This window comes from Dendrobates tinctorius, unplaced genomic scaffold (genome assembly GCF_039654945.1).
Source record: "Dendrobates tinctorius isolate UK_male_01 unplaced genomic scaffold, ASM3965494v1 ptg000081l, whole genome shotgun sequence".
NCBI classification, from domain to species: domain Eukaryota; kingdom Metazoa; phylum Chordata; class Amphibia; order Anura; family Dendrobatidae; genus Dendrobates; species Dendrobates tinctorius.
The window spans coordinates 13,826,474-13,846,730 of NW_027361749.1; the positions used below are offsets into that span (position 1 = coordinate 13,826,474).

The following is a 20,257-nucleotide window of genomic DNA, read 5'->3' on the forward strand; positions in this document are numbered from 1 at the left end:
ATATATACCCAGAGCTGTATTCAGCACTATCTACATCTATATACAGCTGTATGTATATACCCAGATCTGTATACACCGCAATATACATCTATATACACCGGTATATTATACCCAGATCTATATACAGCACTATCTACATCTATATACAGCTGTATATATATAACCAGATCTGTATACAGAGCTATATACATCTATATACAGGGGTATATATACGCAGATCTGTATACACTGCTATATACACCGGTATATATGCACAGATCTGTATATACAGTGCTACATATACATCTAATAAACCGGTATATATATACAGATCTGTATACACTGCTATATACATCTATATATACACAGATCTGTATATAGCACTACATATACATCTATATACACAGATCTGTATACACTACTATATACATCTATATATACAGATCTGTATACACAGCTATATACATCTATATACACAGATCTATATACACAGCTATATACATCTATATACACAGATCTGTATACACCACTACATACATCTATATACACAGATCTGTATACACTGCTATATACATCTATATATACAGATCTGTATACACAACTATATACATCTATATACACAGATCTGTATGCACCGCTATATACACACATCTGTCTACACAGGCATGTATACACTGCTATATACATCTATATGCACAGATCTGTATACACCACTATACATCTATATATACAGATCTGTATACACTGCTATATACATCGGTGTATATACACAGATCTGTATACAGCGCTACATATACATCTACATACATCTATATACACAGATCTGTATACACCACTATATACATCTATATACACAGATCTGTATACACCGCTATATACATCTATATACAGATCTGTGTATATAGATGTATATACACTGCTATATACACAGATCTGTATACAGCGCTACATATACATCTATATACACAGATCTGTATACAGCACTATATACATCTATATACACAGATTTGTATACACAACTATATACAGGTACATCTATATACACAGATCTGTATACACAGCTATATACATCTATATACACAGATCTGTATACACCGCTATATACATCTATATACACAGCTATATACATCTATATACACAGATCTGTATACACAACTATATACATCTATATACACAGATCTGTATACACTGCTATATACACAGATCTGTATACAGCGCTACATATACATCTATATACACAGATCTGTATACAGCACTATATACATCTATATACACAGATTTGTATACACAACTATATACAGGTACATCTATATACACAGATCTGTATACACAGCTATATACATCTATATACACAGATCTGTATACACCGCTATATACATCTATATACACAGCTATATACATCTATATACACAGATCTGTATACACCACTACATACATCTATATACACAGATCTGTATACACTGCTATATACATCTATATACACAGATCTGTATACACTGCTATATACATCTATATACACAGATCTGTATACACCACTATACATCTATATATACAGATCTGTATACACTGCTATATACATCGGTGTATATACACAGATCTGTATACAGCGCTACATATACATCTACATACATCTATATACACAGATCTGTATACACCACTATATACATCTATATACACAGATCTGTATACACCGCTATATACATCTATATACACAGATCTGTATACACTGCTATATACATCTATATACACAGATCTGTATACACAACTATATACATCTATATACACAGATCTGTATACACAACTATATACATCTATATACACAGATCTGTATACACTGCTATATACACAGATCTGTATACAGCGCTACATATACATCTATATACACAGATCTGTATACAGCACTATATACATCTATATACACAGATTTGTATACACAACTATATACATCTATATACACAGATCTGTATACACAGCTATATACACAGATCTGTATACACCGCTATATACATCTATATATACAGATCTGTATACACAGCTATATACATCTATATACACAGATCTGTATACACCGCTATATACATCTATATACACAGATCTGTATACACTGCTATATACATCTATATACACAGATCTGTATACACAACTATATACATCTATATACACAGATCTGTATACACCACTATACATCTATATATACAGATCTGTATACACTGCTATATACATCGGTGTATATACACAGATCTGTATACAGCGCTACATATACATCTACATACATCTATATACACAGATCTGTATACACCACTATATACATCTATATACACAGATCTGTATACACCGCTATATACATCTATATACACAGATCTGTATACACTGCTATATACATCTATATACACAGATCTGTATACACCGCTATATACATCTATATATACAGATCTGTATACACAACTATATACATCTATATACACAGATCTGTATACACAACTATATACATCTATATACACAGATCTGTATACACTGGTATATACACAGATCTGTATACAGCGCTACATATACATCTATATACACAGATCTGTATACAGCACTATATACATCTATATACACAGATTTGTATACACAACTATATACATCTATATACACAGATCTGTATACACAGCTATATACATCTATATACACAGATCTGTATACACCGCTATATACATCTATATACACAGATCTGTATACACAGCTATATACATCTATATACACAGATCTGTATACACCGCTATATACATCTATATACACAGATCTGTATACACCGCTATATACATCTATATACACAGATCTGTATACACCGCTATATACATCTATATACACAGATCTGTATACACAGCTATATACATCTATATACACAGATCTGTATACACAGCTATATACATCTATATACACAGATCTGTATACACCGCTATATACATCTATATTCACAGATCTGTATACACCGCTATATACATCTATATACACAGATCTGTATACACCGCTATATACATCTATATACACAGATCTGTATACACCGCTATATACATCTATATACACAGATCTGTATACACCGCTATATACATCTATATACACAGATCTGTATACACCGCTATATACATCTATATATACAGATCTGTATACACAGCTATATACATCTATATACACAGATCTGTATACACAACTATATACATCTATATACACAGATCTGTATACACAACTATATACATCTATATACACAGATCTGTATACACCACTATATACATCTATATATACAGATCTGTATACACAGCTATATACATCTATATACACAGATCTGTATACACAACTATATTCATCTATATACACAGATCTGTATACACTGCTATATACATCTATATACACAGATCTGTATACACCACTATATACATCTATATACACAGATCTGTATACACCGCTATATACATCTATATACACAGATCTGTATACACCGCTATATACATCTATATACACAGATCTGTATACACCGCTATATACATCTATATACACAGATCTGTATACACCGCTATATACATCTATATATACAGATCTGTATACACAGCTATATACATCTATATACACAGATCTGTATACACAACTATATACATCTATATACACAGATCTGTATACACAACTATATACATCTATATACACAGATCTGTATACACCACTATATACATCTATATATACAGATCTGTATACACAGCTATATACATCTATATACACAGATCTGTATACACAACTATATACATCTATATACACAGATCTGTATACACAACTATATTCATCTATATACACAGATCTGTATACACTGCTATATACATCTATATACACAGATCTGTATACACCACTATATACATCTATATACACAGATCTGTATACACTGCTATATACATCTATATACACAGATCTGTATACACCACTATATACATCTATATATACAGATCTGTATACACAGCTATATACATCTATATACACAGATCTGTATACACAACTATATACACAGATCTGTATACACAACTATATACACAGATCTGTATACACAACTATATACACAGATCTGTATACACCACTATATACATCTATATATACAGATCTGTATACACAGCTATATACATCTATATACACAGATCTGTATACACAACTATATACATCTATATACACAGATCTGTATACACAACTATATACATCTATATACACAGATACAACGGTATATATACACAGATCTGTATACAGCGCTATATATACGTCTATATACACCGGTATATATACCCAGAGCTGTATACATCTTTATACACTGGTATATATACACAGATCTGTATATACAGCGCTACGTATACATCTATATACACAGATCTGTATATAGATCGCTATCTACATCTATATACATCGGTGTGTGTATGTGTATATATATATATATATATATATATATATATATATATATATATACACACACAGATCTGTATACAGCGCTACATATACATCTATATACACCGGTATATATACCCAGAGCTGTATTCAGCGCTATCTACATCTATATACAGCTGTATGTATATACCCAGATCTGTATACACCGCAATATACATCTATATACACCGGTATATTATACCCAGATCTATATACAGCACTATACATCTATATACAGCTGTGTATATATATAACCAGATCTGTATACAGAGCTATATACATCTATATACAGGGGTATATATACGCAGATCTGTATACACTGCTATATACACCGGTATATATGCACAGATCTGTATATACAGTGCTACATATACATCTAATAAACCGGTATATATATACAGATCTGTATACACTGCTATATACATCTATATATACACAGATCTGTATACAGCACTACATATACATCTATATACACAGATCTGTATACACTACTATATACATCTATATATACAGATCTGTATACACAGCTATATACATCTATATACACAGATCTGTATACACAACTATATACATCTATATGTACAGATCTGTATACACTGCTATATACATCGGTGTATATACACAGATCTGTATACAGCGCTACATATACATCTACATACATCTGTATACACAGATCTGTATACACTGCTATATGCATCTATATACACAGATGTGTATACACCACTATATACATCTATATATACAGATCTGTATACACTGCTCTATACATCGGTGTATATACAGAGATCTGTATACACTGCTATATACATCTATATACACAGATCTGTATACACAGCTATATTCATCTATATACACAGATTTGTATACACTGCTATATACATCGGTGTATATACACAGATCTGTATACAGCGCTACATATACATCTATATACACAGATCTGTATACACAGCTATATTCATCTATATACACAGATCTGTATACACTGCTATATACATCGGTGTATATACACAGATCGGTATACACCGCTTTCTACATCTATATACACAGATCTGTATACATAGATATCTACATCTATATACACAGATCTGTATACATAGCTATCTACATCTACATACACAGATCTGTATACATAGCTATCTACATCTATATACACAGATCTTTATGCACCGCTATATACACACATCTATATATACAGGCATGTATACACTGCCATATACATCGATGTATATACACAGATCTGTATACAGCGCTACATATATATCTATATACATGGATCTGTATACACAGCTATATACATCTATATACACAGATCTGTATACACAGCTATATACATTTTTATACACAGCTGTATACATCGGTGTATATACACAGATCTGTATACAGCGCTACATATACATCTATATACACAGCTATATACACAGATCTGTATACACTGCTATATACATCTGTATACACCGCAATATACATCTATATACACAGATCTGTATACAGCGCAATATACATCTATATACACAGATCTGTATACACAGCTATATACATCTATATACACTGATCTGTATACACTGCTATATACACAGATCTGTATGCACAGCTATATACATCTATATACACAGGGTTGTATACACTGCTATGTACATCTATATACACAGATCTGTATATACCACTACATCTGTATACACAGCTATATACATCTATATACACAGATCTGTATGCGCTGCTATGTACACACATCTATATACACAGGCATGTATACACTGCTATATACATCTATATACACAGATCTGTATACAGCGCAATATACATCTATATACACAGATCTGTATACACAGCTATATACATCTATATACACAGATCTGTATACACAGCTATATACATCTATATACACAGATCTGTATACACTGCTATATACATCTATATACACTGATCTGTATACACTGCTATATACACAGATCTGTATGCACAGCTATATACATCTATGTACACAGGTATGTATACACTGCTATGTACATCTAGATTCAAGATTCAAAGAAGCTTTATTGGCAGGACTAAATACACATTAGTTTTTGCCAAAGCAGGTGTACAGAAGGGAATTGGGATAGGGACTGTAGGAATGTTGGGAAGGGGCTGTAGGAAAGGTGGATGGGGCAGATCCAGGATGGGGCTATAAAAGTCCATGGCATAGGGAAGGTGGATGGGGGCATGGGGGCAGATCCAGGATGAGGCTATAGAAGTCCATGGCATAGGGAAGGCGGATGGGGGATTGGGGCATATCCAGGGTGGGTGCCATAGAAGTCCATGGCAAATCATAGTTCTCTTTCTCGCAGTCTATGGCATTCGCTCACATATTGCGCTGCTATCTCCACTGCTCTCTCTTCTTCCCCCAACAGGATATATGTTTTCTCTTCCTCCTTCATGGTGGTGAAATCCGGGAATAGATGTGAGAGTCTCCTGAAGTGAGTGTCCCTCACTGCTGAGTACTTGGAGCAGTGTAGCAGGAAGTGGGTCTCATCCTCCAGGGCCTCCTGGTCACAGTGTTGGCACAGTCTTTCCTCCCTGGGCTTGTAGCTCTGCCTGTGTCGGCCGGATTCGATGGCCAGACTATGGGAACTGAGTCTATACCGGCTCAGGATCTTGCGGTCTTTGGGGTCCTGGAGTTTCTCCAGGTATGGGGCCAGTCTGTAGTCTCTCTGTAGACTCTGGTACATGGTCAGTTTCTGTGAGCTGATGATGTCGTTCTTCCAGTCACTTACGTACCTCTCCTGGCCTTCGTCTACCATCTTCCTGATTCCGGCTTTTGTCAGGTTGTTGTGATTGGTTTTCTGGTCAGGTTGGGTTTGGGTGGGCTGTTCCGAGGGTCCTGGTTTTTCTGTTTCCCCTACATGTGTCAGGGCTTTATGGTGATGGGAGCTTGGATTGCTCCTACGTAGGTGAGCCCGGAATGGGCTATATCTATATACACAGATCTGTATATACCACTACATCTGTATACACAGCTATATACATCTATATACACAGATCTGTATGCGCTGCTATATACACACATCTATATACACAGGCATGTATACACTGCTATATACATCTATATACACAGATCTGTATACAGCGCTATGTATACATCTATATACAGCGGTATATATACACAGAGCTGTATACAGCGCTATCTACATCTATATACAGCAGTATATATACACAGATCTGTATACACCGCAATATACATCTATATACACAGATCTGTATACAGCGCAATATACATCTATATACACAGATCTGTATACAGCGCTACGTATACATCTATATACAGCGGTATATATATATATATACACAGAGCTGTATACAGGGCTATCAACTTCTATATACAGCTCTGTATACAGCGCTATATACATCTATATACAACGGTATATATACACAGATCTGTATACAGCGCAATATACATCTATATACACAGATCTGTATACAGCGCTACGTATACATCTATATACAGCGGTATATATATATATATACACAGAGCTGTATACAGCGCAATATACATCTATATACACAGCTCTGTATACAGCGCTACGTATACATCTATATACAGCGGTATATATATATACACAGCTGTATACAGCGCAATATACATCTATATACACAGATCTGTATACAGCGCTACGTATACATCTATATACAGCGGGGTATATATATACACAGAGCTGTATACAGCGCAATATACATCTATATACACAGCTCTGTATACAGCGCTATATACATCTATATACAACGGTATATATACACAGATCTGTATACAGCGCTATAAATACGTCTATATACACCGGTATATATACCCAGAGCTGTATACATCTTTATACACTGGTATATATACACAGATCTGTATATACAGCGCTACGTATACATCTATATACACAGATCTGTATATAGATCGCTATCTACATCTATATACATCGGTGTGTGTATGTGTGTATATATATATATATCTATATACAACGCTACATATACATCTATATACACCGGCATATATACACAGATCTGTATACAGCCCTACATATACAGCGCTACGTATACATCTATATACGCCGGTATACATACCCAGATCTGTATACAGCGCTACGTATACATCTATATACAGCTGTATATATACCCAGAGCTGTATACAGAGCTATATACATTTATATACACGGGTATATATACACAGATCTGTATACAGCGCAATATACATCTATATATACACAGATCTGTATACACTGCTATATACATCGGTATATATACATAGATCTGTATATACAGCGCTACATATACAGTACATCTGTTAAACCGGTATATATACACAGATCTGTATACAGCGCAATATATACCTCTGTAGACACCGGTGTATATATACACAGATCTGTATACACTGCTATATACATCTATATACACAGATCTGAATACACAGCTATATACATCTATATACACAGATCTGTATACACTGCTATATACATCGGTGTATATACACAGATCTGTATACACAGCTATATACATCGGTGTATATACACAGATCTGTATACACAGCTATATACATCTGTATACACAGCTATATACATCTATATTCACAGATCTGTATACACAGCTATATACATCTATATACACAGATCTGAATACACAGCTATATACATCTATATACACAGATCTGTATACACAGCTATATACATCGGTGTATATACACAGATCTGTATACACAGCTATATACATCTGTATACACAGCTATATACATCTATATTCACAGATCTGTATACACAGCTATATACATCTATATACACAGATCTGTATGCACCGCTATATACACACATCTGTATACACAGGCATGTATACACTGCTATATACATCTATATACACAGATCTGTATACACCACTATACATCTATATATACAGATCTGTATATTCTGCTATATACATCGGTGTATATACACAGATCTGTATACAGCGCTACATATACATTTATATACACAGATCTGTATACACTGCTATATACATCGGTGTATATACACAGATCTGTATACAGCGCTACATATACATCTACATGCATCTATATACACAGATCTGTATACACTGCTATATACATCTATATACACAGATCTGTATACACTGCTATATACATCTATATACACAGATCTGTATACACTGCTATATACATCTATATACACAGATCTCTATACACTGCTATATACATCTATATACACAGATCTCTATACACTGCTATATACATCGGTGTATATACACAGATCGGTATACACCGCTATATATATCAATATACACAGATCTGTATACATAGCTATATACATCTATATACACAGATCTGTATACACTGCTATATACATCGGTGTATATGCACAGATCTGTATACACAGCTATATACATCGGTGTATATACACACATCTGTATACACAGCTATATACATCTGTATACACAGCTATATACATCTATATTCACAGATCTGTATACACAGCTATATACATCTATATACACAGATCTGTATGCACCGCTATATACACACATCTGTATATATTCCCCGCTTAATTGTAAAGTGCTGCGGAATATGTTGGCGCTATATAAATAAAAATTATTATTATTATTATGTATACACTGCTATATACATCTATATACACAGATCTGTATATACCACTATATACATCTATATATACAGATCTGTATACACTGCTATTTACATCGGTGTATATACACAGATCTGTATACAGCGCTACATATACATCTATATACACAGATCTGTATACACTGCTATATACATCTATATACACAGATCTGTATGCACCGCTATATACACACATCTATATACACAGGCATGTATACACTGCTATATACATCTATATACACAGATCTGTATGCACCGCTATATACATCTATATACACAGATCTGTATGCACCGCTATATACACACATCTATATACACAGGCATGTATACACTGCTATATACATCTCTATACACAGATCTGTATACAGCGCTACATATACATCTATATACACAGATCTGTATACACAGCTATATACATCTATATACCCAGATTTGTATACACCACTATATACACTGTGTTCCAAATTATTATGCAAAAAATATTTCCTCCTATTTTCTCTAAATTACCTATATGAATTGCAGTCATTGTTATTTTCCAGTCATCTACTAGTCTAGTATAATTGCAATGTTTTTGAACAAACTGCCTATGAAAACAGTATATTTTTAAGAATAAGAAACACTCAAAATGCATGTTCCAAATTATTATGCACAGCAGAGTTTTCAACCTTTTTATTTTTATTTTGAACAAAAAAATGGTCAATTGTGAAATAAGCATTATCAGCTTATTACAAAATCAAATCAAACAGTTTTCAAGTCAAAACTTTATTCTAGGTGATGTTACATTTGCACATAGGACCCCTTGTTGGAAAGAAGCTTCTGAACTCTCTCGTCCATTGAATTTGTCAGTTTTTGGATGGTTTGTGCTTCAATTGTTTTGCATGTGGACAGAATACCCTCCCAGAGCTGTTGCTTAGATGTGAACTGCCTCCTGCCATCATAGACACTCCTTTTGATGATGCTCCAGAGGTTCTCAATGGGGTTGAGGTCAGGGGAAGATGGTGGCCACACCATAAGTTTGTCCTCTTTTATGCCCATAGCAGCCAGAGATGCAGATGTGTTATTTGCAGCATGAGACGGTGCATTATCATGCATGAAAATGATCTTGCTGCGGAAAGCACGGTTCTTCCTCTTGAACCATGGCAGGAAGTGCTGTTTTAGAAACTCCACATAGATTATGAAGTTCATCTTTACCCCTTCAGGGATCCTAAAGGGGCAGACAATCTCTCTCCCCATGATTCCAGCCCAAAACATTACTCCACCTCCTCCTTGTTGGCGCCTTAGCCATGTTTTCATGGGGTGTCCATCAAGCAGCCATCCTCCACTCCATCCATCTGGACCATCGAGCGTTGCACGGCACTCATCGGCGAACAAAACAGTTTGGAAGTCAGTCTTCATGTATCGTTTGGCCCACTGGAGCCATTTCTGCTTGTGTGCAGTGGATAGAGGTGGTCGACAGGATGGCTTACGCACAGCTGCAAACCTCTGAAGGATCCTGCATCTTGTTGTTCGGGGGACATTGGAGGCACCAGCAGCTTCAAAAACTTGTCTGCTGCTATGACAAGGCATTTTTGCAGCTGCTCTTTTAACCTGACGCAATTGCCTGTTGGAAAGAGTCCTCAATTTTTCCTTCTCAGCACGCACACGTGTGTGCTGGGAATCGGCTACATACTTCTTGATTGTGCGATGATCACGATGAAGTGTCTTGGCAATGTTGATTGTAGTCATGCCTTGACCTAAATACTCCACAATTTGCTGCTTCTCAGCAGCCGACACATCCTTTTTCTTTCCCATTTTGGCAAAAAATGTAGGCTGCTTAATAATGTGGAACAGCCTTCTTAAGTAGTCTTGCCTTTATTTGGACACACCTGCCAAACTAATTTGCACAGGTATCTGCAATTGCTTTCAGTGATATAAAGAGCCCTGACACACATCACCATCAATGAGTTTAAATGACAAAAACATTCTAACCTTATCACTCCGAAACTCTTTTTGCATAATAATTTGGAACACAGTTTACATCTGTATACACTGCTATATACATCGGTGTATATACACAGATCTGTATACAGCGCTACATATACATCTGTATACACAGTTATATACATCTATATACACAGGCATGTATACACCGCTACATGCATCTACAGTATATACACAGATCTGTATACACCGCTATATACACAGATCTGTATGCACAGCTATATACATCTATATACACAGATCTGTATGCACCGCTATATATGCATCTATATACAAAGGCTTGTATACACTGCTATATACATCTATAAATACACAGATCTATATACACTGCTATATACATCTATACACACAGATCTGTATACACCGCTATATATAGACATCTTTACATCTGTATACATTGGTCTGAATACTTATGACCATGTGATATTGACCATGTGATATTTCAGTTTTTCGTTTTTAATAAATTTGCAAAAATTTCTACATTTCTGTTATTTTCAGTCAAGATGGGGTGCAGAGTGTACATTAATGAAAAAATATGAACTTTTTGGAATTAACAAAGTGGGTGCAATGAAACAAAGAGTGAAAAATTTAAAGGGGTCTGATTACTTTCCGTACCCACTGTATATACACAGATCTGTATACAGCAGTATATATATATCTGTATACACACAGATCTGAATATATATATATATATATATATATATATATATATATATATATATACACACACATACATACAGATCTGTATACATTGCTATATATAGTTGTGCTCAAAAGTTTACATACCCCAGCAGAATTTTTGCTTTCTTGGCCTTTTTTCAGAGAATATGAATGATAACACCAAAACTTTTTCTCCACTCATGGTTAGTGGTTGGGTGGAGCCATTTATTGTCAAACTACTGTGTTTTCTCTTTTTAAATCATGTTGACAACCCAAAACATCCAAATGATCCTGATCAAAAGTTTACATACCCTGGTGTTTTGGCCTCATAACATGCACAGAAGTTGACACAAATGGGTTTGAATAGCTACTAAAGGTAACATCCTCACCTGTGATCTGTTTGCTTGTAATCAGTGTGTGTGCTTAAAACTGAGTGAGTTTCTGGGATCCAGACAGATTCTTGCAACTTTCATCCAGCCACTGACGTTTCTGGATTGTGAGTCATGGGGAAGGCAAAAGAATTGTCATCAGATCTATGGAAAAAGGTAGCTGAACTGTATAAAACAGGAAAGTGATACAAAAAGATATCCAAGGAAGTAATAATGACATTCAGCAGCGTTCAAACTGTGATTAATAAATCAGGGGCTCTTTAAAAACAAAACTACCAACAAAAATTTTGCCCACAACTGCCAGGAAAATTGTTCGGGATGCAAAGAAAAACCCACAAATAACATCAGCTGAAATACTAGACTCTCTGAAAACTAGCGGTGTGGCTGTTTCAAGATGCACAATAAGGAGGCACTTGAAGAAAAATGTGCTGCATAGTTGAGAAGAAAGCCATTACTGCGCAAATGCCACAAAGTATCTCGCCTACAATACGCAAAACAGCACAGACAAGCCTCAAAACTTCTGGAAAAGCTAGTTTGGAGTGATGAGACCAGAATTGAACTTTTTGGCCTCAACCATAAACGTTACATTTGGAGAGAGGTCAACAAGGCCTATGATGAAAGGAACACCATTCCTGCTGTAAAGCATGGAGGTGGATCGCTGATGTTTTGGGGATGTGTGAGTTACAAAAGCACAGGAAACTTGGTCAAAGTTGAAGGAAAGATGTTATCAGCAAATACTGGAAGCAAATTTGCAATCATCAGCCCGGAAGCTGCGCATGAGATGTACTTGGACGTTCCAACAAGACAGCGATCCAAAACACAAGGCCAAGTTGACCTGTCATTGGCTACAGCAGAACAAAGTGAAGGTTCTGGAGTGGCCATCTCAGTCTCCTGACCTCAATATCATTGAGTCACTCTGGGGAGATCTCAAGCTCACAGTTCGTTCTAGACAGCCCAGGAATTTACAGGAACTGGAGTCCTTTTGCCAGGAAGAGTGGGCAGCTTTACCATCTGAGAAAATAATGAACCTCATCCACAACTACCACAAAAAAAACTTCACGCTGTCATTGATGTTAGAGGGGGCAATACACGGTATTAAGAAATGGGGTATGTAAACTTTTGATCTGGGTCATTTGGATGTTTTGGGTTGTCATTATGATTTAAAAATAGAAAGCACAGTAGTTTGACAATAAATGGCTTCACCCAACCAATAACCATGAGTGGAGAATAAGTTTTGATGTTATCATTCATATTGTCTGAAAAAGCCAAAAAAGCAAAAATTCTGCCGGGGTATGTAAACGTTTGAGAAAACACACACACACACGTCTGTACACATATCTACACATATCTATGTAGACAAACAGCCATAGACAACTATCTCTGCACCGCTATGTATACATCTACACACGGTCAAAATTGTTGGTACCCCTCGTTTAATGCCAGAAAAACCCACAATGGTCACAGAAATGACTTGAATCTGACAAAAGTAATGATGAATAAAAAATCTATGAAAATGAACAAATTAAAGTCAGACATTGCTTTTCAACCATGCTTCCACGGAATTAAAAAAAAAAAATAAAACTCATGAAATAGGCCTGGATAGAAATGATGGTACCCTTAACTTAATATTTTGTTGTCACAACCTTTTGAGGCAATCACTGCAGTCAAAAGATTCCTGTAACTGTAAATGAGACTTCTGCATCTCTCGACAGGTATTTTGGCGCACTCCTCAAGAGCAAACTGCTCCAGTTGTCTCGTGTTGAAGGATGCCTTTTCCAGATGGCATGTTTCAGCTCTTTCCAAAGATGCTCAATAGAATTTAGATCAGGGCTCATAGAATAGAATAGTCCAATGTTTTCCTCTTTGCCATTGTTGGGTGTTTTTAGCTGTGTGTTTTGGGTCATTATCCTGACCCATGACCTGCGACTGAGACCAAGCTTTCTGACACTGGGCAACACATTCCTCTCTAGAATCCCTTAATAGACTTGAGATTTAATTGTACTCTGCACAGATTCTAGACACCCTGTGCCAGCTGCAGCAAAGCAGCCCCAGAACATAACAGAGCATCCTCCATGTTTCACAGTAGGGACAGTGTTTTTTCTTTATATGCTTTATTTTTCCGTCTGTGAACATAGAGCTGATGTGCTTTGCCAAAAAGTTCCATTTTTGTCTCATCTGTCCATAGGACATTCTCCCAGAAGCTTTGTGGCTTGTCAACATGTAGTTTGGCAAATTCCAGTCTGGCTTCATGATTTTTTTTCAACAATGGTGTCCTCCTTGGTCGTCTCCCATGAAGTCCACTTTGGTTCATAAGACGGATCGTGCGATCTGACACTGATGTTCCTTGAGCTTGAAGTTCATCTTTAATCTGTTGAGAAGTTTTTCTGGGCTCTTTTGTTACCATTCGTATTATCCGTCTCTTTGATTTGTCATGAATTTTCCTCCTGCGGCCACGTCCAGGGAGGTTGGTTACAGTCCCATGGAGCTTAAATTTCTGAATAATATTTGCAACTGTAGTCATAGGAACATCAAGCTGCTTGGAGATGGTCTTAGAACTTTTACCTTTGACATGTTTGTCTGTAATTTTTTTTCTAATCTCCTGAGACAACTCTTTCCTTCGCTTCTTCTGGCCCATGTTGAGTGTAATACTCACTGTGCTGTTTGGTGACATTGTGTGTATCTGTAGCCCTCTATACAGGCCCACTCATTAATTCCAAGATTGCAGACACCTGTGATGCTAATTAGTGGATACACCTTGATTTAACATGTCCCTTTTAACACTTTATTTTCAGGGGTTCCATCATTTCTGTCCAGGCCTATTTCATGAGTTTTATTTTTTTTTTAATTCTGTGGAAGCATGGTTGAAAAGCAATGTCTGACTTTCATTTGTTCATTTTCATAGATTTTTTTTTATTTATTACTTTTGTCAGATTCAAGTTATTTGTCACCATTGTGTATTTTTCTGTAATTAAACGAGGGGTACAAACAATTTTGACCACGTGTGTATGTACCCAGCAAAATATACACCATTGTACACAGATCTATATACAGAGTTATGTACGATCTATCTAGTTATCTATTTACGCCCACAGCTCGGTATATATATCTATTTGTACAAACAGCCATATACATCTATATACCCTATGCTATGTCTCTTTATATATAGACACCTATTCTCCGTCTCTCTCGGTGTCTCTCTCTCGACCATATGGCAGCACACACAGCTGTGTGAATATCTGTTTGCCCCTTCCTGATTTCCTTTTCATTTGCATGTTTACCACACTTAAAGGGAACCTGTCAGCAAGATTGTGCACAGTAGCCTAAAGACAGTGTCAGATTGGCGCCGTTATACTGATTAAAATGATACCTGGAAGAAGAAATCCGTCTTGTGGTTGTTGTTTAATCTTTATTTGCAGTTTTCAGTTAATGAGATTCTGGTGCTCCGGGGCAGCCTGTGGGGGGCTTTACGTGGTGCTCCGCTTACACATTCATCTGTGTGGCTTAAGATAGGTCACAGATTCCTCAGTGACCTGCCTTCTGACTTAAATACTGCGCTTGCGCACTAAAGATTGTGTTCTTTACAAATAAAATGTAACTTCAGCAAAATGGTGCCGTGGCACCTATGCAGTAGCATCTATCACTTGCCGAGACATGCTACTGTGCATGCGCTGGCACCATTTTGCTGCGTTTTTTTTAAATTTATTTAAAACTTAAATTAACTGTGGTTTATCACATCTTGGGAAGCTAGCCACAACCAGGCCAGAAAACATCTTGATGATCCCTAAGACTTTTGGGAGAATGCTGTGCACTGACGAGCAAAAGTTGAACTTTTTGGAAGGTGTATGTCCCATTACATCTGGAGTAGAAGTAACAAAGTATTTCAGAAAATGAACATCCATCAGACCAACAGTAAACGCTGGTGGTGGTAGTGTGATGATCTGGGGCTGTTTTGCTGCTTTAAGACCTGGATGACTTGTGGTAAATGGGAACCATGAATTCTGCTGTCTACCAAAAAATCCCGAAGGAGATTCTGTCTCTCTGTTTGTGACCTCAAGCTGAAGCGCACTTGGGTTATGCAGCAGGACAATGATCTAAAACACATCAGCAGTCCCACCTCTGAATGACTTAAGAAACACAAAATTAAGACTTTGGAGTGGCCTAGTCAAAGTCCTGACCTTAATCCGATTGAGATGCTGTGAGATGACCTTAAAAAGGTGGTTCATGCTCAGAAACTCTCCAATGAGGCTGAATTATAGCAATTCTGCAAAGATGAGAGATGAGTGAATCAAAATTCCTCCAGAGTGTTGTAATAACTCATTGCCAGTTGTTGCTGCTAATGATGACCCAACCAGTTTTTAGGTTTAGGGAGCAATCACTTCTTTTCACACGGGGCCCTGTAGGTTTGGATTTCTTTTTCCCTTAATAATAAAGACCTTCATTTAGAAACTGCATTTTGTTTTTACTTGTGTTATCTTTGTCTAATATTTAAATTTTGTTTCGTGATCTGAAGCATTTGTGTGACAAACATGCAAAAGAATAGGAAAATGAGATGGGGTAGACACTTTTTTACACCACTGTATGTGTGGCAGCACCAGGCTATGTCATCCTCCTTTTGGCTGTTGTGTGAATGGATTTGCTCATCTCTAGTTCTCATACATTGTGTCAGGAGGGCAAAGAATCAGATTCCAGATTACATTTGTTTCAGGAATGAAGGGAAAGTTACTGCTCTGATTTTCTTATTAGACTTTTTATAGAGTGGGTCCATAATCTTCTATTAGGCCGGATTCACATGTCCTGATTTTTCCGGTACCGGATATATGTGTGTAATACTTGCGGCACATGTGTGGCAACAGTGTGCTGCCCGTGTGCCTCATCAGTACTTCATGTAACGGCGCCTGGGAAGCAGCACTACAGTAAGTGCTGAAGATGGCTCTCCTCATTCTCTCCTGCTCTGCCTGCAAGAGCAGGCAGCGGCTGATGGGACTACTACTCCCATCAGCGTACAACTGCTGCCGCTAATGACAGTGAGAGCAGGCGGCGGCGGCTGATGTTTTGCCTGGCTGGTTATCAAAAATACAGGGGAACCTACGCTGTTTTTTTAATTTATTTATTTGAAGGGCAGGCGGGGGCTACAGATGTGACTTGTGAGTAGCTGCACTTCTGCAGATCTGGATGTGCATATACTGGCGGTGGGGAATAAATATGGTAATCTGGAGATTGGATGATTCTGCCAGTTGGAGGGGTGGTTGATGCTGGGTGCGGCAGCATGGCGGGAGTGCTTGATGTAAGAATATAGGATGGGTGTAAAAGGATAATCCCTGGATGTCTGTGTACTGCCTAAGATTGAGGGGGCACAAGATCTAACAAAGGTTGAGGACCACTGTTGGGGAACAATGAATAGTGGGTGTCGGCAGGGAAACTGGAGTTATCCAGGTACATCCTGAGTTTTTCATGCATTTTGGCAACAAAATGAAGCACTGCATATCGAGAGTGCTTATATTGTCTGACCGCCTTTTTCTCTTTTGTATTACAGTGACCGTTCCTCGTAATTTCCAACTACTGGAAGAACTTGAAGAAGGGCAAAAAGGAGTTGGCGATGGTACAGTTAGTTGGGGCCTTGAAAGTGATGATGATATGACTCTTGCTAGATGGACTGGAATGATAATTGGGCCTCCGCGGGTGAGTTGCTTGCTGGTTTCTGTAGCAGTATACAGGCATCACAAAATGTGTGAAGGAGTCGCAATCTTGGAAACCTAATGACCTACTAGCGTAAAGGGAACCTGTCATCCCCAAATTCTGTTAACTTGGAGATATAGGGTTAATCAGCAGGTTAATAGCATTCTAAAGCTGCCTGGCCACTGTACTAAAAGCCCGGCTACTGGGAGGAAATGAACTTTATTCCTCCCAGCCACCTCTTGCTTTTAGTCATGAAGTTGTATCTGTGCGGCTTCAGTCATTGCTCAGTACACGGTGAGCGGCAGCTGTAACCATTCCCCAGCGCTGCCTTGACAGCCAGATGTGCGCTGCCTTGACAGCCGGATCTGCCCTGGTGCACTGCTGATTTGGCTGTCAGTTAGTGCTGGATTGTGGTTACAGCTGCCACTCACTGTATACTAAGCGACAATTGAAGCCACACTGGCCGCTTCTTTTTGACTCAAAGCCAGAAGCTGCTGGGAGGAATAAAGTACCTTTCCTCCCAGTAGCTGACTTTCACCGCGGCAGCTGGACAGCTTCAGAATGCTGATAAAGTGCAGATTGACTGTTTTTTTGTTTTCCTGACAAGTTGTACTTTTGAATGACACCATTAATTTTATTATGTGATGCACTAGAAAGCAGGAAATAAATTCCACGCATGTTGAAATTGCAAAAAATTTGGAATTTCCGGAATTGTTTTTTGGGGATTTTTATTTACCATGTTCTCTATGTGGTAAAACTCACCGGCAATAGTCTCCAGGTCAGAACGAGTAAACAGATAACAAACATGCCTATTTATTTTTTTATTTAAGTGGTGAAAAAAAAGCAAAAATTTTGTAAGAAAAAAAATACTTCGCGTTTTGTCACCATATTATGAGACCTGCTGTAATGTTTTCTCATTTCGGGATATGGGGCTGTGGGAGGGCTTAGTTTTTGCGCTCTGAGCAGACTTTTTGACTGATACCATTTTGAGGTAGATACAATGTTTTGATTGCCTTTTATTACATTTAAACAAAATCATAATACTGGCTTTTTGATTTTTTTTTTATCATTATGCCGTTTACCAATCGGATTAATTTATATTTTGATTGGACTTTTACGAACACAGTGATACGAAATATGTATTTTTTTTAATTGCTTTATTTTTAATGGATAAAAGAGTTTGATTTGAACGTTTGACTTTTTTAAATATTTTCAAAAACTTTGTTCCCCACTTTTTAATGTATTTATTAGTCCCCTTGAAGGGGGACTTGAAGCTACGATCGTCCGATCGCTTGTGCATTAACACTGCTATTTATAGCTAACGTCGCGATCTATGAACGCCGGCTATAGATCTGGCTTTTACAGGAGGATTGTAATGACAAGCATGGGGGTCATCAGCAGACACCCCCCCCCCCCCGGCTATCATGGCAGCCCATCACCCCCCCCCCCTCTAACGTCACAGGCGCGCTGATGGGTGTGGGTAAAGTCTCCCCCCCCACTACTGATGTGTGTTAAA

General features: G+C 37.1%; 1 protein-coding gene across 1 annotated transcript in view; it reads left to right on the top strand.

Moving 5' to 3' along the window:
• Window positions 1–20,257, top strand: part of UBE2V2 (ubiquitin conjugating enzyme E2 V2) — a 49,951-nt gene that overhangs the window by 13,592 nt on the left and 16,102 nt on the right. The window contains exon 2 of the mRNA XM_073583779.1: window positions 18,599–18,744. Coding sequence (XP_073439880.1) covers window positions 18,599–18,744 — 146 coding nt within the window. The remainder of the gene's footprint in view (window positions 1–18,598; window positions 18,745–20,257) is intronic.